Raw genomic sequence first — 25218 nt, 5'->3', positions numbered from 1 at the left:
TTCAGTGATCACAGTTCCGTGCCAGTCTCTGTACTAACGGCTGGGGACAAAGGGAAATGGGTGGCTCTGGAGAAGCTGAGTCTGTTGGGATGTGGATAATTTAAGTGTAATTCAGTCTCCTAACAGTGGTGTGTACTAAGGTGAATTCTATTGAGTAGGTTCTGGAGTGCTTTGGCGGGGAGGTTCCCCATATAGTGGACTTGGGAGAATGAATCCGAGCATGGCTAGAGAAGTTGGGAGGAAGTGTTCCAAGCTGGGGAAGCAACCTATGTTACAAAGGCTTATTGGCAGAATACGTCTCTCTTTCACCCTCTGATTTCCTACTGGTGCTTTCCATTGGCTAACCCTGGCCAGAGAGGCTGGGTAGACTAGCTCAAGGCAGAGAAAGGCAGGCAGTGACCCTGGGGAGGCAAACAGGATCATCAGAACATAAGGTATGGAGTGTGAACGAGGTGTGTGCAAAGGACGAGATGAAGCTAGGAGCTCTATGAAGAGAACTTGGGAAAATGAGTTTGGAGCCAAATTGGGAAGGATCTTCTATAGTTACCTAAGTCTTTCATCTTATAAACAATAGTCGAATGTGGAGTAGGCTTAATGCATGCTATTATTGACTTGTGATTTAGCAAGAGTTACATTTTTTAAAATATCACTAGTTGGGACTCATGAATGGTTCATAAAGTCAATTTAGTGGGTTGTCCCAACATTTTTAAAAATGAAATAATATCTTGGTTGCATACAGTGAAGTTGAGTAATGTTTTGTGAGCCTTCTGTATATTTCTGTGGGGGAGATGTCCTGGTTGCAATTTAAAATATGTATAGCACTGTTGAAATGTTGAGAACACCCTGAGCTAGATCCTTGGCTAAAGTGAATTGAAGGGGGAAGAAAATGACAGGCAGCATGGCTGTAGACAGTCAGCAAAGAACATGTCTATTTTAAAAGTGTATGTTATCTGTGCATTCCTTTTTTAATATCTTTATGATATTGAATCCATGTCTAGAGTATTAAACCTCATCTCCAGTAAGCTGAGAAAATCCATCAGCCTCCCTGTGTTCCATTTTCTGAAACTCAGCTGATAGTAATGTTTACCCAATCCCTGAAGTCTCCTGAACCTCACTGAGGAATCCGATGTCTTGCGATTACTTTGATAATGCTTGTTTTACTTAAGCATTATGGGGAGTTTTGCATTTGGTTTGAATGTGTGATAAAATCATTTCAGTGTGTTTTGGTTTATAAATTGAAAGGCTTTCCTTTTATCTCTAAAGCACATTAATTGATCACAGTGTTTCTAGTTAGAGTGGCTTAATAAACACAGCTGAAAACTAGCCAAAAAGTTTTCTGTCTCTACTGACAAGACACGTGACTCTTGGGAAACGCAGTTGTAGAGCTTTCTGATGAGGGTCCTTACTTACTCCTGTAAGAGGAAAGTGCATAAGCACATGTTTGCTAAGCTTCAGGAATGAAGGCAGATGAAGTCTAAGTCCTTCATGCAAAGAACTCATGTCACTATTTCAGTGTATAATTGAAGTCTTCTCCTCCCCACATAGTATTTGTTTAAGATACTAACAAGTAAATAATGTTGCATAGGGTTATTCTTATTGGGGAGATAATACCTGCAAGGCCACCTTAGGTTGCAGCCGGACGTGGGGCCTTAGCGTTTGTGCTGGAATTGCTCAATTCACAGGTGATTCTTATCTCAAGCTTGTGACGGCGGTGTGCACCATCATTTCACAGGAATCAAAACTAATTTGCCTAAAGCCATAAGTTAGAACTAGCTGGTTTCCCAGGTGGCTCAGTGGTAAAGAATCCTCCTGATAATATAGAAGATTCAGGTTTGACCCCTGAGTCAGGGAAGATCCCCTGGAGACGGAAGTGGCTTATTCTCCATTTTTCTTTTCAAAACACTCCATTATTCTTACCTGGGGAATCCCCATGGACAGACGAGCCTGGTGAGCTACAGTCCATGTGGTCGCAAAAGAGCTGGACATGACTTAGTAGCTAAACAACAAGAACTGGTTAGAAGGAAGACTAGAATCCAGGTCTTCTGGATCCAGATCTTATGTTCTTTAAGATCAGTCATCCAGAAGAGAAACTGAATAGGCGGTGAAGGTGAGTTACTGTTCAAGCCTGTGTTGCAGATTCTGGCTTTCATCACAGTTTGTCTGTGTTTTTCATTGCAGTGCTTCCAAAGAATTCCAGTATTTTAATGAGGAAAAAAAAATCAGGAAAAGCCCAGTTGGCAATTTGAGAACATTGCTATTGAATATTGTGGCAGAACTAGGTGGTGCGTGCGTGCTAAGTCACTTCAGTCGTGTCCGACTCTTTGCGACCCCATGAACTTCAACCTGCCAGGCTCCTCTGTCCATGGAGTTCTCCAGGCAAGAATACTGGAGTGGGTTGCCAGTTCCTTTCTACAGAACTAGGTGGTGGTCAGGGTCAAGTAGCTGCACTTGGAAGTCACACCTGGATCTAAAGCCCTATCTCTGAGCTGTGTGATCTGGACCTTTTCTGAGTCTTATATTTTCCTTTGGGAAAGGGGTAGGAGGTGTAGCACCCCTGGGTTTTCATGAGGATTGCACAGAGAAAGGAGCTCATTCTTCATGGACTCATAGTAGACACTCAGCAATGATAATCCTCCTAACTATCAGTTACCATTGCTGGACATGCATGCTAGGTTGCTTCAGTTGTGTCTGACTCTTTGCAACCTTGTGGACTATAGCCTGCCAGGCTCCTCTGTCCTTAAGGATTCTCCAGGCAAGAATACTGGAGTGGGTGGGCCTTGCCCCCCTCCAGGGCATCTTTCCAACCCAAGAATCAAACCCGTACTTCTTATATCTCCTACATTGACAGGCAGGCTCTGTGACCGCTAGTGGCACCAGGTAAGTTCTCACTGCTACTTAAGAACAATTGATCATTCACAAATGTAGTCCAATGGTGTAAACACTAAATGCTTTCAGACCCGACTACCTGCAATAATAGCAGGTATAGTTTATTAAGTATTTACCATGTAGCAGCCACTACAAGCTCTGTGCCACTTGTCTCTTTTAATCCTTGTAATAATCCCATAATGTGTAGGAACTATGAAATACTGCCTTTCATGTCAGAAAACTGAGACTTAGCCTAAGAAACTTACTCAGGTCACAGAGATAAGTAGCTGACTGTGCCCATGATTATTATATTGCCTGGCTACAGAAATGAAAGCCTTGGAGAGAGAGAGAAGGGAAAAAAAAGAGCAACAGGAAGTCTGGAGTTGCTTCCCAGACGTTATTCCACAGAAGCCAAGAATTCCAGGGGCCATCTGCCATGTGCCTGGGCCTTCCAGGCCCAGATTCACACCATCGGCGAGCCTGATCTGTGGACAGCCCAGCATGTGCCCCTCCTCATTAGCAAGTAGAAGGAGTGCACAACCCGTGCAGGTCGGGGAGGAATGGATCCCCGACATTCGTACGACCTTTGTGGCCCTGGAGCCTGCACGCCCTGTTCCTGGCTGCTATCTGGGCACAGAGACGCCGCGAGGGATCCCAAAGCCTGCCAGGCAGAGCTTTGCAGATCAGCCATCCACCCCAGTGAACTGTAACTGATGTGGGCCCTATGTTTGATGGCTTTCAGGCAGAACAGCCAGGTCACTCCAAGTCCAGATGTTCAGTTGTTTCTCTCCTGCCTCTGCCTCCCTGGGAGATGAGAAGTAATGAGGGCGATTCCTTTTGCCAAATCCTTAACTGGCTTCCAAAATGCACAACGATTATGCTTGGTTATGACCTGATTTCTAAGTGAGGTGAATAATAACAGCAAGGAAAACTGCACTGGTTGGGGCCAACGTGAATGACAGAAAATTCTGAGCCATAGAATACTTCGAGGAATGCAGTCTTACTATTTTAGGAACATACTATGAAGAAAATCAGTGACCAAAAATAAAAGGCTGTGGAGGAGGGGATGGGGGAGTTCCCAGTAAGAGGGCTTGCCAGAATGCTCTTATTGAGTAGATAAAAATCGCTCACAATTCAAAGATTGTTGGTGTTTGGTTGGTTGTGACTTGCTTTTAAAAATATGTGATACTAATAGTCAACATAATCATTAAGCTTAGCACTTTCTTTATAAAATTTAAAGATTGGGGTGGGGATGGTGAAAACCTGAGCCTTAAGTCTGAATTCACAGACTTGGATTTATTTATAAAACTTTCTAATTATTTTCAATAAATCATTTACAGTTTTACAGTGTGTTTTTTGTTTGGGGGAAAAATGCAAACTGATTTAATGACTTTCTAAACCAGATCTTCATCCCTTTTCTGATTGCATGTTAGAATTTTTGGAGATTGGTTTTAGGCATCAGAATATTTGAAAGCTACCCAGGTGATACTAGTGAGCGGTTCTAGTTGACAAAGAATCACTGGTCTCTAGGTACTTGGTGGCATAGAAATGACTGAAACCATATGAGACAAACTTGCTTATAGGACCCATAAGCCTCACATCTTCAGACTCAGCACAAGGCTTTCTTCTCTGCTTGGAAAAACCTATTCCAAGTGGCTCACCTCTGTTTATTCCTGCCTTTTCTCGAAGTCCTTCCAAGTAGTTAAATCATGAAACATATGTAAGCAAGGAGTGATTTCTACACTTCAGCAGAAAGTCAGATTTTTTTTTTTTTAACATCAGCCCATTTTTATTACAGATCAGTGTAAGTCATCCTCCAGAGTCTGGTCTACTTGAGAGCTGGGACTTTGATGGGTGACTGAAGGGCCTTCAGTGCCTAGCATGCAATGCTTGACATATTTAGCCTTGTGTAAATATCAGTTGTTAACGTTAATTATTATAATCTTGATTTTGTGTTTTCCTAATCGGAGCTTACTTCCTTATCTACTTTTTCTTCTCTAGAATCCACGCTTGCCCTAAATTTTTATTTTGGTCAGGGGATTAGGAAGGAACCTTCCTGAGGTGAAGATGAGAGGGATGTCATAGTGCATGTAGGTTTCAGGTAAATATAATTCATGATGTCAGAGCTGCCCTTTAAAGAAGTGGAAAAAAAAAAATTGGCAGGTGGGGATGGAATGGGTTACAGGGAAAAAAAGGAACAAATGGGAACAGATCTGCATTAATAAATATTCAGACCGAGTCACACTCTTATGTCAGTGTTTGTAGGTGATGTTGTTACATGTAGTATTGGGTGATGGAAGTTGTGCACACTCTCATTTTTCACTTTAATTGCTTGCCTGAAAAGATCCTGACAGCTTCAAAGGTTACTGCTGGTTGCATTGTTCATAACTCAGAAGTAATATGCATGTGCAATTTGCTTCATTATTGCCCACTAATAAGCAATCCTAGAGAAAGTCCTAAAGCCAGCAGAGGAGCCTTAATTTGACATAATGGTTTTCCCTTCTTCTTTTTCCCATTCTTTTAATTATCCCAGGCTAAGAGTGAGCCACAGATGGTGTGATGATGTGAGTGTAATTTTACTCTGATTTTGTTTTCATCAGCTGGTATATTTTTAAAGAGAATTTTTAAAGAATCTTAAAAAAAAAAAAAAAGGCAAGACATAAAATATTACATAGTTCAGATTAGAACTTTGAGTCCAACAAAATAAACCAGCATTCCAGCTGTTTTGTTCAGATTTGGTTTGGCTTCATGTAACTGGAAAACCCTGCATAGCAGTGCCTCAGGTGGAAGAGTTTCTTTCTTTCACTTTCAGGAAGTCTGGAGGGGGTCAGAGTGGTGGTGGGCCTCATGGGATTAGGGATCCAGGCTCCTATTGTGTTGCTTAGCCATGTATGACTTCTGTTCCCCAAATTATTTCATATCCAGATTAGATGCAGGAGGGGAAAATACCACAAAGAAAGGCTCATGACTTTAAAGGGGCTTCCCAGAAGTCTTAAGTCCTATTGACAAGGCCTTAGTCATAGGGCTGCACCTGGCTCAAGGAATGCTGGGAAATGTAGTCTTTTTTACCAGTCAGCCATGTTCCTAAGCATTATGAAGGAAGAAGGGGCTTAGCTGGTGGGCTCAGACAATAAAGAATCTGCCTGCAATACAGGAAACCTGGGGAAGATCCCTGGGTGGGGAAGATACTCTGGAGAAGGGAATAGCTACCCACTCCAGTATTCTTGCCTGGTGAATTCCATGGACAGAGGAGCCTAGTAGGCTACAGTCTGGGGGGTCACAGAGAGTCAGACACAACTGAGTGACTAACACTTTCACTTTTTTCATAAAGGAAAAAGGGGGAAATGACTACTTGATGAAAAAAGAAAGTGAAGTCGCTCAGTCTTGTCCGACTCTTCGCAACCCCATGGACTATAGCCCACCAGGCTCCTCCGTCCATGGGATTCTCCAGGCAAGAGTACTGGAGTTGGTTGCCATTTCCTTCTCCAGGGGATCTTCCTGACCCAGGGATTGAATCCAGGTCTCCCGCATTGCAGGCAGACGCTTTAACCTCTGAGCCACCAGGGAAGCCCTCTTCATTATATGAATGATGAGTTCTCAGATTTTCTATGTATCATAAGACCACTGACTATAAGATGAAGATAATCCACAACACTGCAGAGTTCGATTTCAAAATATTCTATGGGCTAAAGAACCAACTAGTACCTACACCTAACACATTGCTTATTTAATCCTCATTTCAACCCTCATGCAAAAGTACTATCCTTACCAAAATTGTAGATGAAAAAAACTAAGACTTAAAGAGGTTATACAGCTAACATTGAAAGGTGGCATTTTGACTTGTGTGGGGGAGTTGCAGTATAATTCTTGGCAACACCAAGAATTGGAAGCAGGGATTCCAATGGGAGAATAATTACAATAGTGAGCCTCAGAGACTTGGGTAGCAAATCATTTAAAACACTAAACTCGGGGACTCTTTGGACTCAGGTTTCTTTTTGTCCCAATCTTTCATATTCACTCTCTTGTGAAATTTACCAATTACTTGGTTTCAGATGCAGTGCAGCCTCTGGCTTTTCTTTATCCCTAGCAGAATTCTACTAGGTTTACTAGGTCCTCAATCAGTACTCTTTTTTTGTTTGTTTGTTTTTCCTCCTCAGTCATTACTTTCTGGTGAATTGGCTGAGTTAATGTAATAACCAAGTTTTGACTCAGGATGGCCAGGTTTTTGCTGTATATCGTTGTTTGGTTTTTGGTACATGGTCTGCTTCCAGTGCCTGCTGGAATGTGGCATTTTGGTGGGAATCTCCAGTGCTGCAGTCCCTATCTGTGTCCTGAGCCCTTTATCTCTTCTTCCTTTGAGTTGTCTTGCTTCTGCAAAATGTCTGCCCACACATCAGAAGCAGACCTCCTTTTCTTGCCTGTCAAACCCTTTTCATTTTCTAGTTACTTCCTTTTGGTAATGAGGCCATCAGCTCTGTACACAAGAAAAAAAATTATGTATTTCCATTTCTGCTTTCACCAACTCTTATACTTCTTTCTTCCATTTTTTCCCCCCATTTTCCACATCACCCCCCAGTTATTTTTCTAAAACATGGAACGTATCAGTTTATTCCTTCTAAGGCTCTCTGTTTTTCACAGGATAAAGTGCAGACTTTTGGAGAACATTTTAAACCTTCCAGGACGTGGGCCTGATCTGAATTGCAAGACTCTTCATGCAGAGTTCTAGGCACACTTCTTGCTCCCATCTCTGCTCCTGCTCAGTCCATTTTCTGATTCACCATTTTCTCACCTTTTCTGACTGTATATTTAGTTCAAGACTTGTGTAAAATTTCCTTGCAAGAAGTTTCTCTGATGCTCCCTGGGAATCCTGTTTTGTTTCTCCAGCAGTCAGTATAGTCCTCTAGGTTGGCACAGGATCCCAGTCTGTCTTGGATTATTGTTGATTGTGAACTGTGTGGTCTTTGCTGCTCAGTTGTGAATCTACTGACTTAGAATTTTCCTTATGTAGTTAGTGCATGACAAGAGGTCAGTATGTCTTTCTTGAAATGAATTCAGGTTCTTTGCCTCTGTGAGGAAAGTCCGAGCTCTTGTAAGTCCAGAGAACCTCTTGTATCTTTTGTAGCCTCCTAACCAACCAGCCTTTTGATTTAGACCACAGAAAAGAGAAAAAAGTCTGGAAGCAAGAGCTCCATCATGATGATAATTGTGGAGCTCTGGCACGGGTTTCTCAGTACCTGCACTGTTGGCATTTTAGGCCAGGTAACTGTTTGTTGGGGGAGGGGAGTGCCGTCTGTGTGCTTTGTAGGGATGTTTAGCAGCGTCCTTGGCCTCGACCCACTAGATACCAGTGGCACCTCCCCTCGTTGTCTCTAGACCTTGCCAAATATCCCCATAGGGAGTGAGGTGGGGGGGAATTGCCCACAGTTCAGAACCTCTGTTTTAAAGGATTTCTATGAATATCTTATAACTAATGAATAGTGGCTCTTCCGCCCTACTGCCTTTCCATAGTGCCCACAGGCTCTCACCTGTGCTTTCTGCTTCACACTTCGTGCCATTTGGGGATCCCCTCACCTCACCTATGAACCATTCCCTATGCCTAGCTCCCTTTCCTTTAAAACCCAACTCTGTTCTATTCATCAGTGAATCCTTCCCAAATTAGCCCTTCATACCTGCCCTCCATTATTCTGAAGTTTGCATTATTTTCTCTCCCTCTGTATATCTGTGTTTACTGGTATGTATTTTTCATGTCAGTATCTCTCTGTGCTGGACAGTCACTTACGCTTGAGCCTGTTTTCCTTTCCTGTCCATCTGACTCCATAGTGGAACAGACTGAGCTGATGCTGACTTTGTGTCTTTTGTGTTACGCATGTATGGAGCATCCATTTGTTTGTTCAGCATATGTTCACTGACTATTTGCAGAGCACTGGACTTAGGGTTTGTGGCCTGTAAAATCTGGTCCCTTAAGGAGCTTTTGTTTTGCTGGGGTGCTAAGACAGATTTGCAGATGCCTATAGCACAGTGCATGGAAGAGGTAGTATATAGGTCAACACTTTGGAGGATGAGTAGGACTTTCTTGGGCAAACAGTTTTAGGCAGAAGGAGTGGAAGGTCTCTTCATGAACAGCCATTTTCCTTGCACCCTTCAAGAGAGGATTTCAAGAGCATCATTTTCCCTGCCTTATCATTTGTCACTTAGCCTCAGCCACCAGCAGCTCCCTTCTCTTCCACATATCTGCTTATAGGCTCTTCCCATAGGCACGAAAGACACAGAAGTTCCTTTATGGTCTTTTGTATGACATGTTACTTGGATCCATCATCAGGTTCATTTCTGTGGAAAGCAGACACAGCCATTTGTGTGTAAAATCATACAAGCGTGTAAGATCAAATGAGAGTAAGTTTTGGTCTTACTCCTGTATAGAAGAATTTTGTTGTTGTATAACCCCAGCACCCGTCTTCAGGGCTGCTATATACAGATGTACAGGTTGTGGGCTATGTAAGCATTCCTGGCAGCCATGGTGGACTCTGGCAGTCTCTCTTGTCCCAGGTAACAAGGTGGAGAATTTGGTTGAAGGGTGTAGACTTGATAGTGGCATTCATATAAGGCTCCACATCTTATACTCAGGAACAATAGCTACCACTCTCAAGCAGTCATCAATAGGAGTTTGATGGGTTGGTGAAGAGTTAGAAAGCACTCTGGTCCAAACGGTCTATTCCTAATAACTTTAGCCCTCTTCTCATGTCAGAAACTGGAAAGTCTGCAGTATGCTGTGTCTGTTTATAAATCAGGCTCCTGGAGCATTGTCCAAACGGTTCTTGATTGAATAATGTTTATTCATTCACTTGTAGAGGAAAACTCAGGCTGCAAATGGGAACATGGATGCTTTTTTAATAGATGGTGTTATTATACTGCACAATGTCCCCGACTTTGAGATATTTAACTCATAAAGTTTACAGCAATACTTAACTGCATCTGGATTTCACATTGAATTTGGAAAGGCAAGAATCTCGCTGTAATTTGCACTGACTGCCCTGTAATGGAAATTATGGCTTGGGAAAAGTTTCAAATGACGTGTCTATAAACGAAAGAAAAGTTGATCCATTCAAAGGCTGGTTATGGGCAATTGTAGGATTATTTTATTTTTATTTTTGGAAGGACTATTGCCAGCAAGAAATATTTATTTCAGCAGCTGAAATAAACTAGCTGTGAGTTAAACGTTGGTCTTTGTAAATTGTTGGTTCATCAAAATTTAGTCCTAAAAGTGGATTGAAAAGTTGCAACAGAACTTTGCCGGGCTTTTAAGAAAGCTGTAAAGATTGTATGGAGGCCAGTATTACAACTGGATGGTAGCAACGAGTTGACCTCAGAGGATGAGCAGCCTTTTAAATGGTCAGAATACTGGCCTAATGGTTCTGAGGATGCAGGGCTTCTGGTCCTAGCCTTGCTGTTAACTGAGTTTGTGTAAATAGGCATGTCACTTAACTTTCCATGTCCCAGTTTGTCTGCTCCTTTGCTCCTGTCTCCCACCATTTATTTATTTTGGTATCTCCCATTCATGTTCAAGACTTACCCTCCGATGTCTAATGACCCTTCCTTGACTGCTCTTGGCTCCTATTTAAGACACCGAGGCAGTAAAAAGCTGATGGGAAGCTCTGGATGGAGGCGTGGATGAAGCTTGTTGACTTATCTGCAGGGAAATCACTTAATCAGGGAATTGCCAGATGTCAGCATCTGGCCATCTCATCTCTGCACCCACTTAACTTAATCAAGAGAGGAACCCTCCCGCTTGGCTGCCAGTGTTCTGAAGACCAGTGAAGTAGGTATATTTCTACTTTAATCTCCTTATTTTCAGCCCTGTGTTCTCCCCACTCTTCTTGGTCTCCGCTGTGCTTGGTTTCCTGGTTCAGTGGCTGTGGATAATCAGCCTTTTAAACAGTTCTCCTGTTTTCAGCCCTGAACTTCCCCTTCCTTGCCTTTGGCAGCACCTGGCACCTCCATGTCCAGGGCCTCTCGGGCTTCTACAGGGGGCTCCCCTCTTGGCTCATGTGTCTCCCCTGCTGCAGGCACTTGAGACTGTGGCTTCCTCTCTACTCCCTAGGTCACTCGCACTCCTGTATGAGCTTTCCATCTTTCAAAACACTGGTTGAAATCACTTGTCTGCTGACATTGCCTCATTTTTTTCCTATCCCTGGAGAATTCCTTTATTTCTTCCTTAGTGGGGCTTTGGATATGGGCTTGGCAGGTGGTGCCAATAGTAAAGAGTCTGCCTGTCAATGCAAAAAATGTAGGTTCAATCCCTGGGTCGGGAGGATCCCCTAGAATAGGAAATGGTAACCCACTCCAATGTTCTTCCCTGGAAAATGACAGAGGAATTTGGAGGGCTATAGTCCATGGGGTCACAAAGAGTTGAACATGGCTTAACATGCATGCACGAGGCCTTGGATGGTGAGGGAAACAGATGCCTTTAATCCACCTGCCCTGTTTGACCAAAAGTCTTCAATTTTTCACATCATAAAATTAGTATGTCCATTTAATAATGATTATGCATCATCTCCTACATGCCTGGCACTGAGCTGAGCGCTGGAGAGAGCAGAGAAGTTGAGGTGGCTTGCCTCTGAGAAGCATGGAAAGTGGAAAGGGTAGGCCCAGAGTCTGTGGTGTGGTCACACAGAACAAGGACAGTGCTGCGGATGAGGTGGTGCAGAGAAGGGCAGAGGTCGTGGAAGGCTCTGCAGCTTTGTGAGTTCAGCTGTTAGGGGAAGACTGAGAACAGACTGTGCCCATTAATTGTTACCAGTGAGTCCACAGAACAGTGGTGTTTTCATCTCAGACCTTCAGTATCCCTCATCTGGCTGGGTGGGCCTTTGCCTCTCCAGGGTCTTATCTTCGGGGGTTGCCTTCCCACCCACATCGTCTCAGGCCTCCCACTGTTGCCCTCCACACTGAGCACAGAGCCCAGTGTTTCCAGGATATAGAATTTGAGGAAGGCCTTCTTGGGGATGTGATATCCTGTCGTCTCCTCCTCACTCCTGCCTCCCAGCCTACAAGTAGCTCATTGCTGAGAGAGGCTTCGTTAGTCTTGCTGAGAGACAGTATAGCTGGATTTTTACTTTCTTACGTTGGAAATAATTCCAGAGGCATATAAAATCCCAACAATGCAGACTAGCTGAAGCACAGCCAAAGCCCTTGAGCTCATCAGGTAACCTCCGCTAACTCGGGAGACAACCTTGAGTTTTCCTGGAAGTTTGAAGGTAATGCTACCGAAGACTCGACACGGGCCCCACATCCAGGCAGTGGGTCACCATGGTTCCCAACACCAGGGACAGCCGTGATGAACACATGCCTCCATCGTCAAACAGGATGTGCTCTTGGCCCTTCTTTCATCATGTGGGACTCTAGGTCTATCCAGAAGGGTCTAAAGGTTGTCCTTTCCTTCTTCCTGCCACCTGCCTGGTTTTTCTCTCCAGCGCCTGAGAAGTCATGGGAGTCGTGTCGCATTGGTGCTGTGACGTCCGGCCTTTTGGCATTTAATTGAATCTGTAAAGCCACAGGACAGTAGGTCACATGAGCTACAGCAGGCTCCGCGTTGTGTCTCGTCCTTAACTGTGGAGCAGTATGTTCAAGCTATTACCCCGAAAGAGGAATGGTACAAGAGACACGTTGCTGTCCACTTTAGAGGATACTGTGTTTTAGAGACATTGAAGAAAGTCATTAGGTTTTTATTGCTTGGGTATTTCAAAGTACATTTCATATTTGAATTCTCTTAGCCTTCAGTCTGCTTGAAATCTGTGACTGTGCTGGGATGATATGAGACAGAAAAGTCATCTCTTAGTGGTTTATTGTGTAGCCGTGAAAAATTCAAGTATTCCTATCCCACAGGCCATTCACTGAGGTGGACTTTACCTCTGGGCAGTGACAGCCAGTGATCAAGGTTCACATTTTCATCGGTACCATAAGCAAGGCAGAGAAATATCTGGGAGAACTGTGTACTGTAGCCCCTGAAATTCGTATCATATTTCTTGTTGTAGCAACTTATGCAAAAAAAAAAAAAAAAATCTCATCAGTGTGGCACATGGTTTAAGGGTGTTCTTCTTGGTAGAGTCAGTCATCATCTTCAGTGGCTAGAGTTTCTCTTCTCCAGGTCATTCTGCTAAATGACGTCCTGTCTTCGTGAAAAGGACATCGTCATCCTGCTGTGAACACCCTATGCCCTTGTCATTCTAACCCTCCTGTGGAGTTTTCAGCATTAGACAGTTCCTTTTCTGTCAGGGAGGGAGAAATAATGAAGGCAGCTATTACACTTTTACTGAATGTGGAAGGTTCCCTGGTATAATTAAATCCATAAAATGGTGAGTCATGAGCACCACACAGCAGTCAGCCAGGAAGCGGGTGAAGGAGCTGATGTTTATTCTCGACTGGCCCCTGATGCTTTTCCTCCAGAGGCAGTCATGCAGACTTCTACTGACTGCGGGCACCAAGTACCTAATTTCGTTTTAAGAACGTGAAGATTTCATGGATGTCCTACAGGTTGCCTAGGGAGACATTAATCTGAGAAAGATGTCTCAGGCCTGGTGGACATCTGTCTGGAGGTTCTACTTCCTTGTTGGTTATGGAGTCTGCATTCCAGAAAAACAGGAGAATCCTGCCTGAGGTGCTTGCAGATAGTAGTGTTGTTGTTACAGAGAGGTATTTGGAAGCTTCTGGATGTCCTTTTTTTTCCCCCACCACTCATAATTTGAGGCTATGTGAGCATACATCTAGCCTAGGGTTTTGGAAGATAGTGGAGTAAGCTCATAAGACAGTCTTTCTGTAGGTCCGGTGATCTACGGATAGCCTCAGTTGCATGTGTAGTCATCGTAGGAGGCAGAGGAAATGCTGAATTACTGATCTGTTCTCACTTGCGCTGCCAAAAACCTTAAGACCCGACTTGATGGAGCCATTCAGAGAGCCTTTGTCTCTTGTTTCAGAATTTGGCTTTCATAGACTTGCCATGGCAGAGACCCAGGAAGCAGGATTTCTGAGTAGTATGTCTCTGAAATTTCTTGGCATAGGAAAAACAATAAAGTGAACATGAGATTCTTAACTTTAACACCAAGAATAAAATTGCCACTACTGTCTGGTTTTAGTCTGGGAGTGGAAAGCATTTGTGAATTGATTTTTCTGCTGACATTTTTGCCACCCTTGCTCTATGCCACTGTATCTGCGTCCTGTACCCCCATCACCTGTTACCACACTTTGAAGTTAGCATGCATATCTTACAGCCACCACGTGCAGTAAACACTTTCTGTGCAAAGGTGCTGAAAACAGCATCTGTCATTTCACCAAAGAAGGTGTTATTGCTGAATGCAGCTGGAAGAGTTCTAATAACGAGATGGTTTTAAGCGAGGTTGTAATGAAAAGAAATCTGTGTGAAATATCTGAACATTTTTCTAAGAAAACAAAAATGTGTTCAGTTTCTTTATAGTTTTACTATAGAAACATTGTTTTTGTGTATATTTAGCTCCATCAGTTATGTACATGAGAAACTGGAGAATATATTTATAGTTGTAAAAGTGCATTTTTATGTTCTGTCGGAGAAACACCGCTAGAGAAGGTTGCTATGGTTTTGAATTCTGTCTCTTCAAGGAGGAAAAAAATCCTCTGATGAATGTGATGTTTGTGGATTCTGAACCCGCATGAGAATTTCTGATTAAGAGTCTAGAAAAATTATAATAAACTCATTATACAATTAAGGAGAAGGATTGTCCTCTAGAATGTGAACCCAAACCTAGAAAAGTGTTCAGGGAATATGAACAATACTCAGTAGATTTTCAAATTGATGGAGCTCTCCAACGGCAACTAATTTGTTCCAGCATTGAAGTGAGCATAATTAACAGAGACTTTCTTTCTTAGGCCGATTAACCGCCAAAAACCATGCCAACATTGTAACTGTAAGCAGTGAAAACCAATATTTATGAGGGGGATTGTGCAGGACTTTGTGTGACAGATGGACATTTTATCACTGTTGATGTTTGGAATTCTCTTGAAAAGTAATGCAATATCTTGTTATTTATGAATGAATGAACAAATGATTATGTTTTGCTGACTGAGGTTTCTTTAAAAAGTACTCTACTAAATTAATCTTTTTCTCCATTTAGCCTCTGTTACATTAGGTTAGGTAGCCTCATATATTCTGATGCGAAAGCTGAAAAATCGTAATTGTGTTTTTATTTCAGATACAGATCCACGTGTTTTAGAAAAACAAGAATTACAGCAGCCAACCTATGTTGCCCTCAGTTACATTAATAGGTAAGCCATTTTCAGAATTTATAGCAACCTCATATCTGTCAAGTTTATTTTTCAAAGGTATCTTTTTAACAGGGTAGGAAAAATGTTTTCAGTCTTCAGATATTTACAGGAGATTATTTAAAATCAACCTCTATATGGAATTTTCTTGTTTCTCTGTTGGGGAGGGGCAGGTTGTAGTTCTCTGTTCATGTGGCAGAAAACATGACTGATTTATAAGCTCATTCTGGAAGTATTTTGTATGCAGAGTTAGAGTATGCTCTTTCGACTTCATAGGGCAGTTTGGGAGATTAATGGATTTATGTGAGTGAAACTATAAAACCTGGGGTAAAGAGGTGCTATATGAATTCAGAACATTGTTGGAATATCAGAATGTATCAGGATATAACTAATAGAAATAACTTAATATCAAAATTACATAGTAGCAACTCCTTTTAGGAAAAACATTTTCAACTGACTCCTCTGTGTCCAGTCGCATGAATTTTTACTGAAACTGAACATGTGAGCACGACCTCAGAGAACTATTAGAACTTATATATCGGGTCTAAAAGAGGACTTGGTGTTTCAGCCAACTCAAATAATTAAGGAGACAGGGATTTTTGAAAAGAACCTGAAATCAACTTATGTTAAGACAACAACCTCTGCACAACTTCCCAAGAGAAAAAGGCAAAGTAAACCTAGCATTGAAGTGAATTTTTAAGGAGAATTTAAAAATCTCTGCACATCATTCAGTGCTTGAATATCTATTGACTGTCCCTTTTTTATATAAGGCAAAGAGTGTTTCTGGTTTCTTGGTGCCAGATCCTTGGTTCAGGATTTGAGGTAGACAGCTGGGAATGAATTATCTGTACTGCTTCATTTTAATGCCTTTTTAGTAAACTAATTACTTAAATGTTGTTTGGAGAGGGCTTTGGAGTCACCGGCCATTCTCACTTTAAAGTTCTTTTATGAAGCATGCTTTCTAAAGAATTCATTAATGTAAACATCCATTTGCATGTCCTCTTGGCGTTTCCTACTTTTCAGTCTGTTCTGAAACTGAGATGAAATAGCTACAGTTTTTCAGTGCCCATAACTTTGGGGATGTTTTAAGTGGAACACCTTCAAAGTCACATTAAATACAAATATATAAAGATGTATGTGCTTTTCTGGATTTCTCACAAACCTGTGTTTCCTGAGTTTAGCATGGGTTTTGAAAAGACTTTAGTTTCTAAATTGTAAAGTGTGCATTAGAATTATGTGACTGGAATGTATGTGAAATAGCCTAGTAATATTGAGGAACAGGATAGTCTTATAAGTTAATAAGTTAATTACAGTATTGAATAGGATTTTTTAATAGCTTCGCTATTGTGTTTTGGGTAAAATATGTTATCTATGTATGTACAAAGGTGTGTGCTGCTAAGCCTTTTTCTAATGAGAGTCTGTGGATTTTCACATTCATTCTTCCTGTTTGTATCATCAGCCAGGTTGGCAGCAGGGATCTGCTGATCACACAGGTGTTATACTCACTAAAGGAATAAACACTCTGCTGGGTGTGATTTCAGTGAAAGTGAAGAGCAGGAACAAGGGCCTCAGACAAAAAATCCACCAGAGAATTTGAATCGAGTATGGTAGTTTAGCATTAACTGTGCAGTAGAATGTGCTGAACTCCGAGAGAGCCAGGATGTAATCAGTGCGTGTGAACTTTCTGAAATGAGGCTTCTGTGAGAAAATGAGTCAGAAAAAAAAAAAGCACCTTTATACATATATACAATGGAATATTACTCAGCCATTAAACAGAATGAAATAATACCATTTGATGGACCTGGAGAATGTCATACTGAGTGAAGTAAGTCAGAGGAGAAGTATTGTATGACATCCCTTATATGTGGAATCTAAAAAGAAATGATACAGATGAACTCATAAGACAGAAAGAGACTCACAGACTTAGAAATTGAACTTCCAGTTGTAGGGTAGGGGCAGGAGAATGATAGGTTTGGGCTGGGCATATACACATCGCTATATTTAAAATGGATAATCAGCAAGTACCTGCTATATAGCACATGGAACTCTGCTCAGTGTTATGTAGCAGCCTGGATGAGAGGGGAGTTTTGGGGGAGAATGGGTACATGTAAAGCATGGCTGAGTCACTTCCCTGTTCATCTGAAACTGTCACAGTATTGTTAGGCAGCTGTACCCCAGTTTTACTGTTGTTCAGTTGCTCAGTTGCTCAGTCATGTCCAACTCTTTGCGACCCCATGGGCTGCAGCACCCCAAGTTTCCCTGTCCTTCACCATCTCCCGGAGCTTGCTCAAACTCATGTCCATTGAGTCGGTGATGCCATCCAACCATCTCGTCATCTGTTGTCCCCTTTTCCTGCCTTCAATCTTTCCCAACATCAGGGTCTTTTCTAATGAGTCAGCTCTTCGCATCAGGTGGCCGAAGTATTGGAGCTTCAGCTTCATCATTAGTCCTTCCAATGAATATTCAGAGTTGATTTCCTTTAGGACTGACTAGTTGGATCTCCTTGCAGTCCAAGGGACTCTGAAGAGCCTTTCCCAACACCACAGTTCAAAAGCATCATATCCCAATACAAAATAAAAATATTTTTTAAAAACCTCAACCATTTAAAAATATAACCTTTTGTAATTATAGCCATATGGAGGCATTGTAGAAAATTAGAAAATGTAAGCAAACAAAAGAATTTTATTAAAATATCACATTCCCACCACTCAACTAATCACTAGTGGTTACACCTTAGAACAAATTTTTCAGATTGCTTTTTAAAAATGCTACATAATAGCATCTGTACTTCAATAAAAATAAATGCATAAATAAACATATGATTTTTAACCAAAAGCAGTACTCACTCTTTTGCAGTCTGCTCAGTTTTGTCACTGATCTCTACTTTTTCAGTACATTTGCATCTAGTCTAATAGCCAGATCATATGCAGGTTTCCCCAGATGATCTAAACAAGTCCATTACTGTAGTCAATCTGACCAAGTGCCCAATCCAGTACGTCGCATTGCACTTGGATGTTTTGTCCCCACAAGTTTCTTTTAATCTGGTACAGTGACTTTTTGAAGAGATGGGCCACCTTCAGGGTTTCCTTTAGATTGTCTCCATGAGGCCATTTGGCAGGTTCCTCTGTTTCCTTTATTTACTATAAGCTGAAAGTTAGATCTGGAGAGGATGTGTCGAACTGGACATATCATTGTATTTAGAGATCTGACTGAGCGACTTCACTTTTGCTTTTCACTTTCATGCATTGGAGAAGGAAATGGCAACCCATTCCAGTGTTCTTGCCTGGAGAATCCCAGAGACAGAGGAGCCTAGTGGGCTGCCATCTATGGGGTCGCACAGAGTCAGACACGACTGAAGCGACTTAGCAGCAGCAGCAGCAGAGATCTGATACAACAGAGAGTTCACCATATCATGTCCTTGCTGGCAGAGAAGCAGGCGTATGTAAGAGACTGAGACATTGAGTCCTGATCTTTAAGTCAAGAGAAGACTGTGTGTGGAAGGTTGCCCAGGTTAGTAACAACCCTTCTCACTGGGGATTCCTTTGTGGACAGTGCCACGTACATAAGACAGGACTGAATACATGGTAGACACTCTAGATACTGGTTTGTAGGTGATAAATAAAAACCTGGTAGGTGGGAAAAGAGAGCTGAGCAAAGGTGAGCTGCAAGAAGGAAGCCAAGTCTGACCTTGGGAGAAAAATATGCTAAAAGGACCCTTACAGGGACTGGATACTCTAAAATTCCTAGAGGAAAACATAGGCAGAACACTCCGTGACATGAATTGCAGTAATATTTTTTTAGATCCGTCTCTTAGAGTAATGGAAATAAAAACAAAAATAAAAACTGAGACCTAATTAAACTTAAAAGCTTTTGCACAGCTTTGCACAGCAAAGGAGACCATAAATAAAATGAAAAGACAACGTATGGAATGGGAGAATATATTTGCCAATGATGTGACCAACAAGGGATTAATTTCCAAAATATACAAACAGCTCATATAGCTTAATATCAAAAAGCCAAACAACACAATCAAAAAATGTGCAGAAGATCTTAATAAACATCTCTTCAAAAAAGACATACAGATGGTCTACAGGCACATGAAAAGATGCTCAGTATTGCTAATTATTGGAGAGATGCAAGTCAAAACTACAGTGAGGTACGACCTCACACCAGTCAGAATGGCCATCATCAAAAAATCTATAAATAGTAAGTGTTGGAGAGGGTGTGGAGAACTGGGAACCCTCCTACCCTGTTGGTGATAATGTAAATTGGTGCACCCACTGTGGAGAACTGTATAGAGGTTCCCTAAAAACCAAAAATAGAGGTGCCACATGATTCAGCAGTCCTACTCCTGGACATGTATTTGGAGAAAACTAATATAAAAAGATTAATGCACCCCAGTGTTCATAGCACCACTGTTAACAATAGCCAAGACATGGAAGCAACCTAAATGTCCCTCAATTGTTACTCATATTATCAGCCATAAAAAACAATGCTATTTGTAGCAATAGAGATTAACCTAGAGATTATCATATTAAGTGAAATGAGTCAAACAAGGACAAATATCATATGATATTGCTTATATGTGAAAATCTTTGTACAGTGAACCTTCACACAATATTGAAAAGCAATTATCCTCCAATTAAAAATTTTTTAAATGGTATAAAACAACTTATTTATGAAAGAGGCCCATAGACATAGAAAACAAAGTTAAGATTACCAAAGGGAAAATTGGGGGGAGGGGGACAGGGATAAATTAGGAGTTTGAGATTAATAGTATTATATATAAAATATGTATATACAATATATATTATAAATATTATATAATTATATATATTATATATAAATAATATAAGGACCTACTGTATAGCACAGGAAGCTATATTTAATATCTTATAATGACCTATAATGGAAAAGAATCTAAAAAAGTATATATGTATATATCATATGTATGTGTAACTGAATCACTTGCTGTACAAATCAAAACTCAACTATATTCCAATTTTTTAAATATCGAACTTGGGGAGGAGTCTTAAGGGCTTTCGATACAAAAGGGAAACATACTGAAATTCACATGAAGTCAGGAGAGATTCAAGAGAATAATAAGGGTTAGGCAGTATAAAAGAGGAGAAGGCAATGGCACCCCACTCCAGTACTCTTGCCTGGAAAATCCCATGGATGGAGGAGCCTGGTGGGCTGCAGTCCATGGGGTCGGTAAGAGTCGGACATGACTGAGTGACTTCACTTTCACTTTCATAAATTGGAGAAGGAAATGGCACCCCACTCCAGTGGTCTTGCCTGGAGAATCCCAGGGACAGGGGAGCGTGGTGGGCTGCCGTCTATGGGGTCACACAGAGTTGGACACGACTGAAGCGACTTAGCAGCAGCAGCAGCAGTATAAAAGAACATCAGCTTGGTGGCAATATACTGAATAGTGCAGAATACTGAACAAGTGAGTTCTTTTTCCCTTTTACCTCGGGGAAATAAAATCTTAATTTTGCTATGCAGTGAATACAGAAAAAGAATTAATATTTTTCTGCTCATATATCTGTTTATGCACCTCTAATGTTCTTTGGGGCACATCAAAATTGAGTTGAAACTTTCTTTGGTAATGACATTGACTGAAATTGCAGAGTTAGGGTTCCTAAAATGGAGCTAGCTTTTTGGATTAAAAAGAACTGAGTAGAAATTGGAGAGCCTTTGTTTATACCTATTTTAAATTGCTTTACTCATTTGAACATAATGTGTTGAACAAAACTTTAATTCTTTTACAAGCTGGTCTATTATAACACCTGAGCAAATTTTAAAATAAAAATAGTTTAATGAGAAAGAGGAAAATTAAATGAATTAGGGTTGTAAGAGTAGTGCTGGCAGGGGGTAGGGGGGAAGATGGATATGAGTTTTAAAGACAGGAAGTTTTATTAATTTTGTGGCATGAGAAACAATGACAAGTTCATGTTATAGGAAATCTAATTGCTTAGTCTATATGATATTTATACACTTGGGGAAAAAAGGGCAAAAGAAAAGCTAGATTTTAGATATGAGGCAATGTAGAAGAAATAATACTAGAAAGAACAAACGTAACTTTTTATGCCTTGAGCTCTATGCTAAGCATTTTTCACGTTGCATGTTTCATTTAATCTTCACAGTGACCACATGAAGGTACTGTGATGATCTTCATTTTACAGATTCACAGGTTGAAACTCAGATGTTAAGTAACTGGTCCTAGGTCCCCGGATGGTAGGAAATGGAGTATTGGGTTCAGACCTGCACAGTTAGGCTCCAGAACCTGTGTTCCTAATGGTTCTACAATCTTCCATGTTGAAATATCAGAGAGGAAGGTACTAGCTTAGAAAACTAAGAGAATTTGGAAAACTGATGATGAAAAAAAAATCAGGTAGGACAGCTGAGCAGAGGGAATGCAGAAAGACATAAAGATAAGAGTAATTTCTGTGCTGTAGACAATAGGTGGGTAACAGCCTAATCAAATTAAAACAGTAGGAGACAGAAGAAGCCAAGGGACCGCTGTGAGAGAAGTGACTAGGGACTCCGAAGGGATGTATTGTTACCAAGAGACGAGCTCGAGTGTGCAGGGCACGCGCTGCCCTAGCAGGCTTCAGCTGGAGTGGGAAAGGATGCCTTCGCATCTTAGATTGGGAGAACAGACAGGGCAGAGCGCCATGAGGGCACAGGAAACTGTCCTCTCCTCCTCTCAGCAGTAGGCAGGTGATAGGTGAGCCTCAGGGTGAAGTCAGGTGTCTCTTTACAAAGGTTGATGAGAAGCCCTGGGGTGCACCTGGGTGTTTCCTTCAGGTCATTGTGGCATAGATCAGGCAACTGCCTTGATGTGACAAGGTAGCTTATTAACAATTTGTGACTTTCCAGAAATGGGTAACTGGGATGACTTAAAGACATAATAATGAACAAGGCCATGGCTGTTACACTATTTTCTCCGGAAAAAGTTTGATTAAAATAATTGAAGTCTCCAAATAAACTTAATTTTTAAAATGTGTATATCATTTTGGTATAAACTATAAAGGAATGCTATGCCTGGGCACAAATGGGTACCTTCTTGTACTCAATGCTTGTCATTTACAATCTAATAAAAATGTAACATTTTCTCATTCCTGAACTACAGCTCTACTCGAATTCTCTTTAAGACTCCTGCACCATTTGGCACAGTAGTAGTTAGGTTTGACCTCCTCTAAAAATTAATTTTTCTTTAGCTTAGTGTTTGCTATTAAACAGCAAATTCTAAAATAGGGTTCATAGAGCAGTAATTCCAATGGGTGTTAGCCAGCTCCTCCCTCCCTCCCTGTCTCTCTCTGTCCCTCTCCCTCTCTCTCACAGACAAAGCTCATTTATTCACAAAAGGGTTCTGTCAATTCATCTGGGGAAATCCTGAGTTAAATAACATAGATTTCTTTACCACAGGCTTTAACCAGATCCTCTCCTATGCCAAGCTGCATTTTAAGTCTCCAGGAAGGATGGTATAATTTTCATATGTACCTGATCCCAGAGCACTTTTTCTTGAAGCATCTGATGGGACTAGTTCTGCTGTGTGGGGATTCCTAGAGTTCAGTCACTTCCACCTATATCAGCAGCTTTCCTAAGGAACTGGGAAGCCTTTCAGAACAGCCTGCTGTTCTTTTCTGATTCAAAATGCAGGACGTTGCCACTTCCCTCCTGATCAGCTGGGAAAAAGGAGGACAAAATCCTCACCTCTGTGCCAGCTCCATCGCCTTCTACTCTGTGCCTGTTTGAATAGTGATCTGTTTGCTTCTCTCAATCTTCCCAGACATCTAGGTGGCTTCTGTTAAAAATGGAGACTTTTTTGTTTGGAAACAATCCCTGTTTCTCCCTATCCCCATCTCCAATGTCATTCTGCTCTCTCTCTTAGAAATAGAGCAATGTAGTGGTGAAGAATGTGTGAGCAAGAGTGAGACAGATAAGGTTTAAATGCTGTCTCTGCCTTGCATGAGCTATGTGAACAGGTTGGCAAGTCTCAGCCTCTGTGTCCTTAACTCTAATAATAATACCTTCCTAACTGTGAGTGTGAAATCAGTATGGACAAAGCACATATAGCAGGGCCTGGGACATAGGAGGTGTAGTGTAAGTAATAGGTCTTATTATTCTTTGTATTCTTTATATATGCTGAGTCTCCCTTTTTCCTATCGTCAGTGATTAAAGGAACAACTGCAGAGGAAGCATAGTTTTGGAGCAGGGCCAGCACAGTCCCCACCAGGAAATAGGCTCCACAAGGGCAGGGATACTTCTGTCTCCCACAGCTGTGTCCCCAGCTCCCAGAGCAGTGTCTGGCTCATAGTAGACTCTCAGTAAATGTTTATTAAATGAATGAGTATGAATTTGTATTAGGAACGAGAGAGGGACTAAATCATTAATTCTAGGGACACTTGATGAGACACCAGGAAGCTCTGCTTCCCACATACATTGAAAGGACTACGTGATAAAAATGGAGTGGAGGACGACTTTTATTCTGCATCCATATAGAGTACAGCATAAAGTATGCTAAACATTGGCCATTGCTAGTTCTTCCACTGTAAACAACTGGACTGATAAGATGATGGTTTTCAGGCTCAATAGGAGAACATCGAGGACGATAGGCAGGACAAAGTTGATTGCTGAGAGAAAAGAAACTTAGAGGTGATCCCCATGGCCATCTGGCTCACTGCAGGACAGTTTCCATACTGCAGTTGAGTGACCTAGAACCCAAAGAGTGAGAACAGAGTTGGGGCAACTTGAGCTGCTGGAACCTGTAGCACAGGGGCCTGGAGATGAGGTATCAGTGCAGAAAGAGGCCACAAAAGTCTGGATGAGGGTCCACGGCCGAGGGTGGATATGTTCAGGGTAAGACTGTGTCTTACCAAAGGACAGCAGCTCCAAGAGTGAGAATGAAACATCCACACCAGAGGTCAAGCAGCCCTGTAGGCATTGCATTCTAGCCAGCATGAAAACAGCAACCTGTTAACCCCCTGGTCTTTTAACTGAGGCATCGGAAAGATTCACATTAGAAATAAGGACTTTGTCTTAGAGTATGACCAGCCCTAGAGACACCCTAACTGCTCCTAAAATCAAGACTCCGTAAGCTCTTCAGAGGAGACAGTTTGGAGGTGAGCCCTGAAAAGTAAAAAGAACACTGGGCTTTCCATGGCCCTGTTAAAGCATACGTGTAGGCCTACACAAGTTCAGCATGATCAGCCTGATACTGAGCTATCTTCTAGAATAAAAATCAATAGTCTTCGTAGAAATTAGGCAGATACATAATGTCTAATATACAATGAAAAATTACTAGACATAAAAAACATAGGAAAATCTTACCCTTAGACAAGGATAAAAAATAAGCAGTCAATAGACACCCTCCCTTAGATGGCTCAGATGTTGGATTTAGGAAACAAAGACATAAAAGCAGTCATTATAAATGTGTTCAAGAACATAAAGGAAAAATATACTAAATAAGAGGTTGTTTTGAATGAAAACAAAATTAGTCTGGATGCTTTTTTTTTTTTTTAAAAGAAATTCTCCTACCAGATTCTGAACTGCTTAATGAAAGCTTTCTTCCTCTTCTCACTTTCATTCCCACTCCAAAACCTCACCTAATTCCCCCAGACCCTCACTCTACTCGCTGTTGTAGTTGGACTCGTTTCTGCCAGATTATAGTCAGTCATAACCTCATAAAAAATGTTGTAATTGGCCAAGTGTGTACTGCCCTTCTATTTATTCTATACAAACAAGCCTGAAACATTTGACTTTTTTTAATCTTTCTGAAAGCAGTGGTTGTGTGTGTGTGTGTGTGTGTGTGAGTGTGTGAGAAACCACCTGTTTGTGGTCTTCTGAGAGCAGTCATATTTATTACAGTACAAGACATGCTTTCCCATTTCCCTCCTTTGTCCACCAGATCTGAGGTTCTGCTGCGTGCCCCGGCCCCAGACTGCTGTTTGTGGCCTAATGCGTGCTGTAAACATGTTGCATGCTGTCAGATCTCAAACACCAGACATTGTGCTACCATTTTCTTAGCCTAGGTTTTTATGAACATCAGTTGAAACAAAGCCA

General features: G+C 41.5%; 1 protein-coding gene across 1 annotated transcript in view; it reads left to right on the top strand.

Annotated features, from left to right (window-relative positions):
* Nucleotides 1-25218, top strand: part of JAZF1 (JAZF zinc finger 1) — a 331833-nt gene that overhangs the window by 164486 nt on the left and 142129 nt on the right. Inside the window, exon 2 of the mRNA XM_018047096.1 lies at nucleotides 15078-15150. Within this exon, the coding sequence (XP_017902585.1) occupies nucleotides 15078-15150 (73 nt within the window). The remainder of the gene's footprint in view (nucleotides 1-15077; nucleotides 15151-25218) is intronic.

The sequence above is a fragment of the Capra hircus genome, chromosome 4, assembly GCF_001704415.2.
Source record: "Capra hircus breed San Clemente chromosome 4, ASM170441v1, whole genome shotgun sequence".
NCBI classification, from domain to species: domain Eukaryota; kingdom Metazoa; phylum Chordata; class Mammalia; order Artiodactyla; family Bovidae; genus Capra; species Capra hircus.
Note: the sequence above shows the minus strand (reverse complement) of the source record. Positions and strands in the feature narration are given on the sequence as shown.